At 40.6% G+C, this 14,299-nt stretch overlaps 3 protein-coding genes across 3 annotated transcripts; 2 read left to right on the top strand and 1 right to left on the bottom strand.

Moving 5' to 3' along the window:
• Positions 1–128: 128 nt before the first annotated feature.
• Positions 129–3,555, bottom strand: zgc:175280 (cationic amino acid transporter 2 family protein). The gene is made up of 11 exons (XM_067228647.1): positions 3,186–3,555; positions 2,917–3,072; positions 2,644–2,815; positions 2,418–2,554; positions 2,085–2,307; positions 1,346–1,482; positions 1,141–1,243; positions 892–1,028; positions 590–756; positions 376–484; positions 129–280 (listed from the first exon to the last, which is right to left on the bottom strand). Exons 1-11 carry the CDS (start codon positions 3,553–3,555, stop codon positions 129–131), a joined length of 1,863 nt encoding a protein of 620 aa, XP_067084748.1.
• A 1,843-nt stretch (positions 3,556–5,398) lies between these two features.
• On the top strand, positions 5,399–7,969 carry eif4e1b (eukaryotic translation initiation factor 4E family member 1B). The gene is made up of 7 exons (XM_067229291.1): positions 5,399–5,494; positions 5,617–5,699; positions 5,867–5,962; positions 6,086–6,149; positions 6,882–6,995; positions 7,112–7,251; positions 7,683–7,969. The coding sequence occupies exons 1-7, from the start codon at positions 5,399–5,401 to the stop codon at positions 7,795–7,797; spliced, it is 708 nt and encodes a 235-aa protein (XP_067085392.1). The 3' UTR covers positions 7,798–7,969.
• A 2,254-nt stretch (positions 7,970–10,223) lies between these two features.
• Positions 10,224–13,750, top strand: casr (calcium-sensing receptor). Its single transcript, XM_067228645.1, has 6 exons — positions 10,224–10,408; positions 10,500–10,806; positions 11,033–11,872; positions 12,022–12,252; positions 12,380–12,503; positions 12,603–13,750. The coding sequence occupies exons 1-6, from the start codon at positions 10,224–10,226 to the stop codon at positions 13,748–13,750; spliced, it is 2,835 nt and encodes a 944-aa protein (XP_067084746.1).
• The last annotated feature ends 549 nt before the right edge of the window (positions 13,751–14,299 follow it).

The raw sequence follows: 14,299 nt of genomic DNA, 5'->3' as shown, positions 1-14,299 counted from the left end.
ATACATATTTATACATGTATATTATAATATATAATGTATATATATTGTTATATATAATATAATATAAATGTACTTAGTACAGAATCCATGAATGTGTAGGCCCGTTTCATTTCCATTCAAATGGTGTGTCAGTTTTCAGGGCCACAGTAATCCTCAGTCACAAAGTTGCGGTCCATATTTGTATTTTGCACGTTTTGTATGTTGATTTGGTTGTGTGCGTTTTGTAGCCTTTGCTTCTGCACACTGTGATGAACTCCATAGCAGAAATAGATGAGTAACCCTGTGATGATGAAATGCAGTGTTATTAATCATCCTCATAATGCTTCTACTTGTCTTTCTAAAATATTTTACAATAGTAAATTGTATTCTCCCTACCAACTGCCATCCAAACGGCATAGCGAATCCAAGTGTCGGCTCCTAGTTGAACCATGAGGTAAATGTTGATAAGAGTACTCAAAATAGGCAGTATGGGTAGGAAAGGAACCTGTGAAAAACACGACCCATACCAATTCAGAAATTGTGATTACAAACCAGTACGGAATAGTTTACCAGTGGTCTGTATTTTGACTAAGAACTGTTGAAGCCAAACCATGAAGGCAGCCTTAGCTGTACTCTGCGGATGTCTCCAGATGACGATGACAGTGAGGGCCACTAGTAATAGGATCACAGAGACACACAGAAGGCTCCACCACTCCTGGCTCAGCAGGGAATCAGTAGCCTTGGTCATGATCACACTCAAGAAAATAGCTAAAAAGACTAAGGGAAAGAAAGTACAGCAAAAAAAAAGATGTGAATTTTTCGTAGCCTACGTTTTACTACGCAAGCAGAGTCCTCAAGACGTGAGTTAAGAATCGGACAAACGTGAGGGAAGGTAGGCAAAAAGGAACGTACTAATAAAGACGGTGAACGTGGACACATTTGTAGATGTTCGAGCAGTGGGATGAGATGGAGGACTCAGGAGTCCTGTTAGTGAAAAAGATTCCGGTCTGTCGTCGTAACTTGCATCGTCACCTTCATCAGCTCGATACCTTGATTAACACACAAACACATACCTAGTACAATAGCATTACCTTTCTGTACTTTTGTGGGATTCTTTCATCTATCCCATGCATGTATAAAGCTTAGATTAATTATACCAACCTGAGTATTAGAATACATATTGCGACCAAAGTGTAGGCAAATAGAGTTCCAATTGACATCATGTCCACCAGTGCCTTTAGGTCAAATAATAGAGCCATAATAGCTGCAAGCACAATACAAGGACATTGCTTACTACAGTGGGACTTGAACGGCAGCCCTGTAAGGCAGGTGACATAGTTTGATCATGTTGATTCAGTTGTTTTACCTGCCACAGCGCCGGAGGATAGCGTGGCTATGACCGGACTCTGTCTGTCACTCATATTACTGAGAGGTTTGAAGAGCAGCCCATCTCTGGCCATGGCAAAAAGGACCCGTGGCATGGGGAACATGGATCCTAGAAGACTGGGATGAAATCATTACTGTTGAGTGTCATAGAAAATGACTTTCTTTAGGATGTCTATAATATTCTTTGGCCTAGAACAGTTATTGTTTAGGTTTTCACTTCTGTTAAGCTAGAATAACCTTTTGGCCTAAGACAGTATTGCTTAAGTTTCCACTTACTGACCTAACGTCTTACAAATTTGACTGTTTGACCCTGGTTGTTTTGCCCATACCCCAGGGATTCTTCAACACAAGTTCTTCTTTCTTGTCTCAAGCTCTGTCTCTAGTGTCTCGAGTATCTGTATTAAGTTCTGCAGACTGTTTCCGTTTTGCTTTCTTGCATATTGCGTTCCTCTTTTAAAAAGACATGAACTATTGAACTGATTATGTAACTGTCTGGAACTACTGTTTAAAAGAGCGATAATGTCATGTCAGAGAGCTCTTCTATTCCAGACATCATGTTGGTACTGTTTTAGAACTGCTTCTCCTTGCTGCAAGAATAAACAGACAAATTCTTCTGACCTCAGACTTTTAATGATAAAATTCCACCACATGAGTTAACCCGGTCACCAATAGTCATTCATAGCCTCTTGAGAAACTACAATTCACATAATTTCCCTTACCTTGTTGAAAGAGCACAGAGTGAGCCCACAGCCACAGCATACTTTGCCGGGCCCCAGCCAATGTATGTAAAGGCCACAGGTAACGGACTATTGACACTGAGCATGTAATAAGGCATCATGAGGGTCAAGGCTGCTGACACGCCAAAGTAAGCCAGGAAGCAGATGAGCAGCGAAGCCACGATTCCCAGAGGTATCGATTTTTGAGGGTTCTTCACCTCTTCCCCTGAGAGAAGAGACATCTTAATAGGTTTGCATTGTAAATGGCCAATTTCGTCAGGAAAGGAACTACAAGCAGATGTCATATGCCTGTAAGAGTTTGGTGGAGATGGTTACCTGTTGTGGCAATGCAGTCAAATCCGACAAAAGCATAGAAGCAGGTGGCGGCTCCTGCTAGTGTTCCCTCAAAGCCAAAAGGGAAGAATCCACCAACGCCATAGTTTGTGGTTTCATTCAGTATAGATGTATGGTTCCTGGTGAGATGTGACGTGCATTCATACATTTGAAACCTGACTTGTATACAGTAAATAGTATAATCGAAATATTCAATAAAAAAAACAGCTCATACTCTGCATACATTGTTCCATTCAGGATAGTTTCTTCACTAATGTACCAGTTGTCTGAATCCCCTTTTATGAAACCAGAGATTATAACGAAAACCAACACCACTGTGTTGATTGCAGTGAAAACCTTATTTACAATAGCTGATTCTTTCACTCCAAATGCAAGGATTCCTGAGAGACAAATAATTGTTTTACATCAAAGATTAGAACATTGACAAATTTGATTAAAACACTTAGACTATTTTGAGATAGTGTGCTAGAAAACAACTTGCCTGCTAACAACATTATGAGACCAGCAGCAAAGAAGTCTGGGTAGGGAGCTAGACCAGGTAAGTCCATAGCTGCATGTTTGCCCAAATAGTTCGCAATGACATTTCCAATGAGGTCATCGAAGGTTCCACTCCATGCTCTGGCGACACTTGAGGTACCTGTTTTAAAATGGTGAAGAAATTGAATGGGTTCCTAAAGCACATCATACACTAGCAAAAAAAAAGAGAAAAAATTGTGTTCCTTCAATCATCCTCAACTGTCCTTTGTTTACCTATGACATAGGACAGTAGTAGGTTCCAACCAGTAATGAAAGCCCACACCTCTCCCACCGTCACGTAGCTGTAGAGGTAGGCAGAGCCAGTCTTAGGGACGCGAGCGCCAAACTCGGCATAGCACAACCCCGCAAAGACAGAGGCTATCGCTGCCACGAGGAAGGAGAGGATGATGCTGGGCCCGGCCACCACCCTGGCCACCTCTCCTGACAGCACGTAGACGCCTGCGCCCAGTGTGCTGCCAACGCCCAGGGCCACCAGGTCCAAGGTGGTCAGGCATCGTTTGAAGTTGGAAACCTCCCCCTCAGGCTCGAGAGGCTTCCTGCGAGTAAGGCTCTGTATGAACAGCAGCAGCCTTGCACCAGACATCCTGAAACCACCAGCATCAGATCAACCCATCGTATTTTAGTTTGTCTTACATTACAGTGGTCATAAGCAAGTTATTTCATTGTACTTGAAATAGAAAAAAAAGCTATTCTGGTCAAACACATTCAACAATAAATATTGGCTGAAGTTTAAGCCCTCTATTTTACATACTACTAACAGATAACAAGTAGCACGTGCATTATCACAACTGCATTGTATGTGTATATAGGTGAGTCAATACAAAGGCTCAGCACTCAATGAAAACATAAAGAATAAGTTTCAATGTGTCATTTGCTATTTACTCTGTGCCATTCCATGACATTGTCAGACCACCTTTATCATGCAACGTGGTACTGTACCTGTATAAATACCTGAGGGCATATGTTTTTACATGTCCCTGTATTCAATGATTTGAACATATGGAATATCATGAATTCAAATATTGAATATTTTCATCAATCCTGGTCTTTTTAATCCAACAGCCTGAAGCATATTTCACTAGTTTTTACAATTCATGCTATCTGGGGTTATCTTTAAAAGCAAAAGAGACAATATTTACCATTGTGAGGTATGAGAGTGAGGTGTGGCATTGTGTAATTGGTCATTAGTATCAGCAAACTTACCTTCTCGGTTATGCAGCCCTTCTGGATTTTTCTGGACTCAGTCCTCACTATCCATGAACAGGAACTCATCCTATGAGGCCTCTTCTGTAGATTTTCACATCGCTGGTGTACAAACTGCATTTTTGAAAGATGATGTTATATTTCAGATCTATGTGTCATTTCTGAAGAAGAGGGGATCAGACAAACTTCAAAAATGAGTGTGTTCTCTACAGGGTAAAATAGGAATGGGTTTGATTGCAATATATTATTTGAATTTTGTCAAGTATTTGAGGTCTACATGAGTGGAAATAGTTTGTAACTGTGCTATTTTTAAGTAATTAGCTCAGCAGTTTTTGCATGACTTTTAATATTTAGGCTACTCCATTACGTCCTCCAAAACCTTTCCTTTTTTCCCATTTGACTTTCCTGATAGACATACTTTCAAAGAAGTCACATACCTTAAGTGTTTCATAGGGGAAAAATTCAATAGATGATTCATCACTTTAACTTGAATACGTTCTACTTTCACTGTGTATGCATATACTAAGCATGATTCAGGTACTTTTTCAAACACTGCATGATATATGAGCCATGCACTGTAATGGTTGATCACTACAGAAGATGAATGAATGTCAATTATTGAATGTCATTGCTCTATATGTCCACTGTTAATAATGTATGTATACAGTACTCTCTTCTTCCCGTTATATCCCTACACATTCATTCATACTTTCTGTAGACTCAATATAGTGTCAACAGAACCTCAGACAACTATGTAACCTTCTTAGTCGATCTTTAGGCTACATTATATTTGTTATTACACGGCTGTTCTTAATGCTGTACGTTATCTCTTACTTATGTCATGTAAACTGTCAAAATTTGCCACATTATTTTTTTACTCTAAATATATAGCCCATTGGTGATTTTTTTCTAAACTAATTGTGAATAAGGTTGGTCATGTTAGCTTGATAAATACAGTTTAAACATATTTCAGAATTTTCATTCAGTTTTCACTTTCACCTGTGCACTCCAGATCTCGATTTACTAGAAATACGGTGACATCTTGCGGACAACATTAGGAGTAGCCGTCTCTGTTTAACAATTTGGTCCAAACTGTCTCGGTACAACCATTTTATTATTAGTAGACTTATTTAATGAAAGCAACAAACGAAAGCGCATAAGAAAAGTAGGATAACCAACAGCGATAACCGATTGTTGGTTTGATTCCACCGGAAGCAGTCCTAATGAATAATCTACGTGGGAAATCTCAAATATCAACACCGGCACCTGTTACACCAATTAGTATTAATTTCACGATGGCGACTGTGACATTCCACGTGGTGAGAGACTGATCGTTTATAGTCGTACATACCTTTTCTCTTTACTCTAGTACATGATGTAGGCCTAATGCAATTAACATGTGGTTCAAGAGCAATTCGATTAAAAGCCTACTTTATTTTAGCCTGGAAAAGGAGCCATAAAGAAGGAGATCAAAGACGTTCGTGTTATTGTGGGACCACATGTGAAGCATCCTTTACAAAACAGGTCTCTTTACTAATGTTGTTTTGTGTGATTTTCTTAAGGCAGACAACAGCAGTATGAAATAATGGTTTTAAATTATTTCAATGTTTATGGCTTGCAAGACCCTTAAATTCAATGACACTAATTCGTTCTTTTTTTATTTCAATCCTTCTATGCGGACTTGGTCATAGATGGGCTCTGTGGTTCTATAAGAATGATAAGAGCAAAATGTGGCAGGACAATCTAAGGCTTATCACAAAGTTTGACACAGTAGAGGATTTCTGGTCGTAAGTATAGCATTTTCACAAAGATTTTCACAAGAAAATAACATTCTCATGAATGCTTCAGTCAGAACTGGTTGTAGCATTTCATTAATGGAGTATGTATTTGTTCGTGTCTTTATCGATCAGGTTGTATAACAACATCCAGCTTGCCAGCAAGCTTTCATCTGGTTGTGACTACTCCATGTTCAAGGTTATGGTTTAGCCTTTTTGACCTCCTATACAGTGCCTCGTATGTTTAGACTTAATGTTTCCCATATTTTGTTACGGCTTAGTTTTTTTAACATTCTACACACTACCCATTATTGACAAATTGCAAACAAGGTAATACATATCTATTTGGGAGGGGGGCATGATGGTACTGTGCACTTCCTTTTGTTTTTTTAGTCAAAGTTTTTGGTAGTTCAAAACTTGATCTATTTCACGATTATGGAGTCCAATGTGCTCCTCTTGCCAGTTTTCGAACCTTCATCTCAGCGGCATGCCACTTCCATCTCTGAGGTCCTCTTAGTTCATGGCTTGGTGTTTGTTGTTCTAACGTACTGTGGAACCTTGTATAGACAAATGTTTGTTTTTAAAACAAACATGCCACGTGGACTCCAAGTAAATTGTAGACATATCTCAAGAATGGTAAAGGGTAACTGGATGCAAGTGATGTCTGTTTATCTGTCAACCCTGCTCTACTACGCCAGTTGTAAAAACATGACAACTTGGTAACTAGTTCATTATTCGAATCGTATGCTGGATAAGAGTTGTAATAAATCTATAGCACTGCAGGAAGAGGGTTGGGTATCCCTGTCTAAATATCAAAATACTTTTTATATTTCAAGTGTTGTGGGGTATGTGTTTGATAGCAAAATAAAAATGCATTTAATCAGTTTAGCTTTTGTGTAGAAAAGTAGAGCAATCTATTGGTTTTTTTTAGGATGGTATTGTGCCAATGTGGGAGGACAGGAGTAACAAGTGTGGAGGACGCTGGCTTATAACCCTGTCAAAGCAGCAGAGGCACACAGAGCTGGACCGCTTCTGGTTGGACACAGTGAGCAAGCGGTCCAGTCTGCCCAAAACTAGCTGCATAACTGCATTTGACAGTTTGGAATCTTTTGTAGTTGTAAATCTCCTGAGAACTCTCAACTGTAGTTTGTTCCTATGCAGCTGCTTTGTCTCATCGGAGAGGGATTTGGGACCTTCAGCAGAGATGTTTGTGGTGCAGTCATTAATGTTCGGGCCAAAGGTGACAAAATTGCCATCTGGACAACCAACACAGAGAATGGAGATGCTGTCACTTACATTGGGTAAGTCTGTGTAGTGTATGAACTCACATAACGCATGTGAGAATATAAATCTGGCCATTATTTTTTTAAACATCGACCAATACAAGTTTCCATTGGCCGTATAGCAGTTTTTTCCAGTGCTCATACCTGCATCAGACCCCTTATGGAACAGATGTGGTCTGCTAGCCAATCATGCTGTTAACTGTAATTGGTATGGGCGAGAACATCTGCTTGGAAACGTAATAAAAATTGTTGCTCATTAGACTGGCAGGGATAAACAGTGCTGGGGGGAAGAGAATGACTGTACAATCCTCTGCTTCTAGGATGTTGAGTTTCGTATGGCATTGTGTGTATATAGTTGTCATGCTGAGTGTTGATGTTCTCCTCACAAAATGACCACCATGACAAAAGATTGTGCTTGTCATAAATAATACTTTTCAATTTCATTTCAGACGGAAATACAAAGAAGGGCTATCCCTGCCTGCCAAACTTGTTATAGGATATCAAGCCCATGCAGACACTGCCACCAAGAGCAATTCAATAACTAAGAACAAGTTTGTTGTGTAGAAATATACATTTAAAATCTCCCTTTCCAGAGAACATATGACTAACAGATCTAAGTTTTTGTAATATATTTTCATGTTATGATCTACATTAATTGCACTTGATTTAATTTGTTTGGATGTGCGTATGATGCCACACTGAGGGAGACACAAGTTACATTTAAATAAACTTAATTATGTACAGAAAAATGCATTTGTTTTATATTTGAGATCATTTTAAGCATAAAGCTTTTGCCTTGACAGCTTTTTCACAATACTGGCACTTTCTCAACCAGCTATGCAAGTCTCCTGGAATGCTTTTCCAACAATCTTGAGTTGTCACACATGCTAAACATTTGTTGGCTGCTTGTCCTTAACTTTGCGGTCCAATATCTCCCAAACTATCTAAATTGGGTTGAGGTTGACTGATGATGGAGGCCTGGTCATCTAATGCGGTACTCGTTATTTCTTATTGGTAAAATAGCCCTAACGCAAGCAAGTATCATTTAAGTAGTGGTTTATATGCAATAATTTCACCATGAAGACCACAGCAGTTGAGGTTGAGACCAGTCTGTTTAGCTGAAGAATTCATTTAGGTGGCAATCTGAGGTATAGTTCATTGCAGGTTTGAGACTGGTGACTCTAATTTTATCCTCTTCTGTAAAGATGGTTATGGGTGGCCCTTCCTGTGGCGCTCATCAGTGGTTGATGGTTTTGCTAATGCATTTTAAACTTTCAAAGTCCTTGGAATTAGACTGACCTCATGTCTTAAGATAATGATGGGCTGCTTTTCTTTTTGTGTATTTGTATATAATTTAATGATTGGCTCAAACTCAAAGGAAAGTCATTATATTAAATTTCTTCTATAAAAGTACACCTAATTAACTTAATTGACACGCATTCCAGTTGATTACATCATAAGGCTGGTTGTGAAAATGCAGAAAAGATTACTTTGAAGAATCTGAATGATTAAATATACTTTAGTTTGGCACTTAGTTTTGGTTATTACACGTGTAAGCAAGTGTTATTGATATTATTCCACATAGTAGAAAATTGTAAACTGATATGTATACATTCTTTTCCAAAACTCTGTACCCATTCCATGTTTCCTCTGAATAATACATTTGTGATTTACACAAATTTCATTGAAGACTGACCCAACATTAGCTTATTAGCTGAAGGAAATGGGTTGTCCTCTCCCAGTTAATGATTCATCTGGTTCACAGAAACTGGACTCAGTGACTAACACTACACAGAGTTATCCCAAGACTGGATTTACAGATCTGTTCTGGTAACTTGTGTGTGGCATTCAGATATATTGCCTATTGTTCTACAAGACATCAAGAAATGTTATGGTACGTGTCTCTTTCTATATGTGTAGATAAAGATCTGTTTTGGGGGTGGGGGGGGCGGTGTAGTTGTGGTAGAGAGTGACTAAAATCATGTCCTAAAATGTTAATGTGTTGGAAATTGGTGTTCTAAAACATTTGAATGATGTACAGCAATTTCTTACATTTAGATGTGATATGTAAGGTAACAACATTATCATCTTAAATCCCTATTGCATTCTGTAACACTAATGTTTCTGTCAAAAGCATAACATTTTTCTTTAAGCTTTTAAATCCATGGATTGATTACATTGACTTTTCAAGCATACATCATTCTCCACTTTTTTTTCAGGATACAGAAAGGGCAGAAGGCTAGAGAAGGGGGGTTCAAATATGTTTGGAATTTTGGGAAACTACTCCCATTATTTATACCATGTACATCATTTAAATTTGTCAAACTAAAGTATTGCTCAGTTTCATTTTTCACGGAGATAGACATGGTGGTAGTCAGAGCACTGCAAATCTCAGTATAATCTGCACAGTATCTTTTTCCAGACAATGGCTGTAGAATGCCTGTGTTCAATAGCACAGCCCTGCTTCAGCATTTTTCCAGGATAATTATCCAGATGCAGCAGAACCATTATCACACCTCTCCATGGCTACACGGTGCACTGGCCAACGCATGACACTGGGCTAGGGCAGGAAGGAAGGGCAGTGAAGTGTGATATAAAGTTAGTTCATATCAATGGCTTGGCTATAGGCTTTCCTGGTTAGATCATAACCCGTTTCCTGTACAACATTAGTAGCAGGACTGCATTGTTTCTTAGAAGTATTTACGGCACTGTATTCACAAGAACAGGGACACTGTTTTATCTGATTATTAATAAACAAAAATTCAAGTACAGAATCTAAAATCCAGCTTAATTAAAACAATATTGTCTTTTGTTTTCAGGGTTTTAAGGCACCATTTTGATTAAATAGTTTGCCAGTCATTGATGAGATGCAGAGTTAAGTACATGCTTTTCCTGTTTTCTCATTCAATGGACCTTTCAAACACCTACTGGTCTCTGAAGTGAGATGTGCAGTGTACACCTCCAGGAATTCCTCCAATAAGAGTTGAAGAATGATATTCTGTCTGTATTGCCTAGTCTTTCTGGGGTCCAGCTATGTTATTTCAACCTATGGACCCCATCAGAGGGCACAGAAGACTGGTGACATTCTCCTTGGCGGGCTTTTCCCTATTCATTTCGGTGTTGCCTCTAAAGACCAAGATCTGGCAGCTCGGCCAGGATACACGGAATGTGTCAGGTAAATGTTCGTAATAATCCGAATTATTAAGGCTGTTATCCAAGTCCGACAATTGCGTTGTGTTCTTTTAATGTTGCTACTGGTCTTGCAGGTTTAATTTCCGTGGCTTCAGATGGCTCCAGGCCATGATTTTTGCAATCGAGGAGATCAACAACAGCAGCACCTTACTACCTAACATCACCCTCGGCTACAGGATCTTTGACACTTGCAACACAGTGTCCAAGGCCCTGGAAGCAACCCTGAGTTTTGTGGCCCAAAATAAAATTGACTCTTTAAACTTGGATGAATTCTGCAACTGCACAGATCACATCCCATCAACCATTGCGGTTGTCGGAGCGTGTGGCTCTGGGGTCTCCACTGCGGTCGCCAATTTGCTGGGCCTCTTCTACATCCCTCAGGTACAGAACAACGCTGACGTTTCAGTGGCATCTTCATAACGCACCTGTAAATTGCCTAAAGCAACACTACACACAGATTTGCGCTGTGAGTTTTCACATTTCACCAGTGTAAATGACACATTTACACCACTAACTGTTCACTATGAGAACCAATGGCAATACATTGAGCAATATGCAGTGATGCTGTTCCATCTTTTTTCCGTCCTTTTTGTTGTTGTCGCTGCAGATCAGTTACGCCTCCTCCAGCCGCCTGCTGAGAAACAAGAAGCAATTTAAGTCCTTCATGAGAACCATTCCATCAGACGAACACCAGGCCACAGCCATGGCAGACATCATCGACTACTTCCAGTGGAACTGGGTCATAGCTGTGGCCTCTGACGACGAGTACGGGCGACCGGGGATCGAGAAGTTTGAGAAGGAGATGGAAGAACGAGACATCTGCATCCACCTGAACGAGTTGATCTCTCAGTACTTGGACGAGGATGAAATCCAAGGCTTGGCGGACCGCATTGAGAATTCGACAGCTAAGGTCATAGTAGTGTTCGCCAGTGGGCCCGACATCGAGCCCCTCATCAAAGAAATGGTGAGGAGAAACGTCACTGACCGGATCTGGTTGGCCAGCGAGGCTTGGGCCAGCTCCTCGCTCATCGCCAAACCGGAGTATCTTGATGTCATGGGCGGAGCTATTGGATTTGCTCTGAAGGCAGGCAGCATACCTGGCTTCAAGGAGTTCCTACAACAAGTGTATCCAGGACAGTCCAGCTATAATGAATTTGTCAGGGAGTTTTGGGAGGAGACCTTTAATTGTTATCTGGAGGACAGCCAGAGGCTCACAGACAGTGAGAGTGAGAGAACCAGTTTCAGACCATTATGCACCGGCGAGGAGGACATTACAAGTGTGGAGACCCCTTACTTGGATTATACTCATCTACGCATATCCTATAATGTGTATGTAGCTGTTCACTCCATAGCCCAAGCCCTGCAGGACATTATCACCTGCACACCAGGTCACGGTCTGTTTGCCAACAGCTCCTGTGCAGATATAAAGAAAATTGAAGCATGGCAGGTATAGTGATGTACATCTATCAAGATTAGGAACAATGATGTCGTACTGTGTGTTATGATGACAAACAATAGAATCCCGATGAAATGCACACCATCCTAACATGTTCAGCCTCACATTTCAGTCTGATCCCAAATGATTCTTTGCCATAGGTTCTCAAACAGCTCAAGCATTTGAACTTCACTAACAGTGTGGGAGAGAAGGTGCACTTTGATGAGGCCGCCGACCCGTCAGGAAACTACACCATCATCAACTGGCACCGGTCCGCTGAGGATGGCTCCGTTGTCTTTGAGGAGGTTGGCTATTACAGCATACGCCCCAAGAAAGGAACACACCTTTTCATTGATAAAACAAAGATTCTGTGGAACGGCTACAAGACGGAGGTGTGTCATTTTAAACAGAAATGGATGACTGTTTGCCCTATAGTATTGTACTGAAAATGTCTATCTTTATTTTTAGTAAGAGGTCATTTGGTCCTTCAGATCTTTTTATCTGTTTGTTTTGCTGTAGGTACCATTTTCTAACTGCAGTGAAGACTGTGAACCAGGGACCAGGAAGGGGATCATAGACAGTATGCCAACTTGCTGCTTTGAATGCACAGAGTGCTCAGACGGAGAATATACAGATCATAAAGGTAAAGTACAATATTACAACACAGACAAAACATCTATTTTGATGGTAGAAACTGCACCCCTGTACTGATAATAATACTACCATGACTTTCTTTCTACAGATGCCAGCGTTTGTTCTAAATGCCCTAATAACTCCTGGTCTAATGAGAATCACACTTCGTGTTTCCTGAAGGACATAGAGTTCCTCTCTTGGACTGAGCCCTTTGGAATTGCCTTGGCGATATTTGCTGTGTTGGGGGTTTTCCTGACGGTCTTTGTCATGGGAGTGTTTGTCCGGTTCCGTAACACGCCTATCGTAAAAGCCACAAACCGAGAACTGTCCTTCCTCCTCTTGTTCTCACTCATCTGCTGTTTCTCGAGCTCTCTGATCTTCATCGGCGAGCCCCGGGACTGGACGTGTCGTCTCCGCCAACCTGCTTTTGGGATTAGCTTCGTCCTCTGCATATCCTGCATTCTGGTCAAGACGAATAGAGTCCTACTGGTGTTCGAAGCGAAGATCCCTACCAGTCTCCATCGCAAATGGTGGGGATTAAATTTGCAGTTCCTTCTGGTTTTCTTGTGCACTTTTGTGCAGGTGATGATATGTGTTGTCTGGCTCTATAACGCGCCTCCTGCCAGCTACAGGAACCATGACATTGATGAGATCATTTTTATCACTTGCAATGAGGGGTCTATGATGGCACTGGGGTTCCTGATTGGCTACACTTGCCTGCTGGCAGCTGTTTGTTTCTTCTTTGCGTTTAAATCCCGGAAACTGCCCGAGAACTTTACAGAAGCGAAGTTCATCACCTTCAGCATGCTCATCTTCTTCATAGTCTGGATCTCCTTCATTCCGGCCTACTTCAGCACCTATGGCAAGTTTGTATCTGCAGTGGAAGTTATTGCCATCCTGGCCTCGAGCTTTGGATTGCTGGCCTGTATCTTCTTTAACAAGGTCTACATTATCCTCTTCAAACCCTCAAGGAACACTATAGAGGAGGTCCGCTGTAGCACGGCAGCTCATGCGTTTAAAGTCGCGGCCAAAGCCACCTTGAGACACAGCTCAGCTTCCAGGAAGAGATCCAGCAGTCTGGGTGGATCTTCTGCCTCGACTCCTTCCTCGTCCATCAGCCTCAAGACCAATGGGAATTACCCCGACTCCCCCTCAGGCCAGCAGCGGGGCAAAAAGCAGAGAGTGAGCTTTGAGAGTGGGACTGTTACTTTGTCCTTGAGCTTGGAGGAGTCAAGGAGGAATTCAATGAAAGACTGAAAGGAACGCTGCAGAGCGTATAAGAACCTGATGTGTCGTGTTGAAGGAATATTTGAGCTACAAATGCACATGTATTAGAGAAAAATAATTAATTGACCTGAAATATTACATTTACTGAAATATGATTTACTTTACAGCAGACATACAGTAGTGGGCTTGAGTCTGACCAGGGTTTGGCTAAGTCACCTAGGTGAGGGTGTTTGATGAAAGGAGATATTTATCAGATCATTTTAAAATTAAATACATACATTGCAGACAAATGTATGTTGCTCGAAAATCATGTATTTAAAATATGGCTATGATCATGGTAGGCTCAAGGCTTATGTAATTTGTTTTACATAAACTAAATAATTGTTTGTAGAACTTGTTACATTTGCAGTTACATGATAGTTGATTGTTATGCGCTGTCTGTTCCATTATATATCTAGCAATTGTTTTTCTAGCAAATGTGTGCTGAAAATTTGTACGTATATTTTAATTGGATATGAAAGAGAAAAAAAAGAACATAGGGAGACTGAAAGCAAAAATACTAAGAAAGTAAGACGAGAT

Source organism: Osmerus mordax, chromosome 25 (assembly GCF_038355195.1).
Source record: "Osmerus mordax isolate fOsmMor3 chromosome 25, fOsmMor3.pri, whole genome shotgun sequence".
NCBI classification, from domain to species: domain Eukaryota; kingdom Metazoa; phylum Chordata; class Actinopteri; order Osmeriformes; family Osmeridae; genus Osmerus; species Osmerus mordax.
This window is presented reverse-complemented; position numbering and strand designations above follow the sequence as displayed.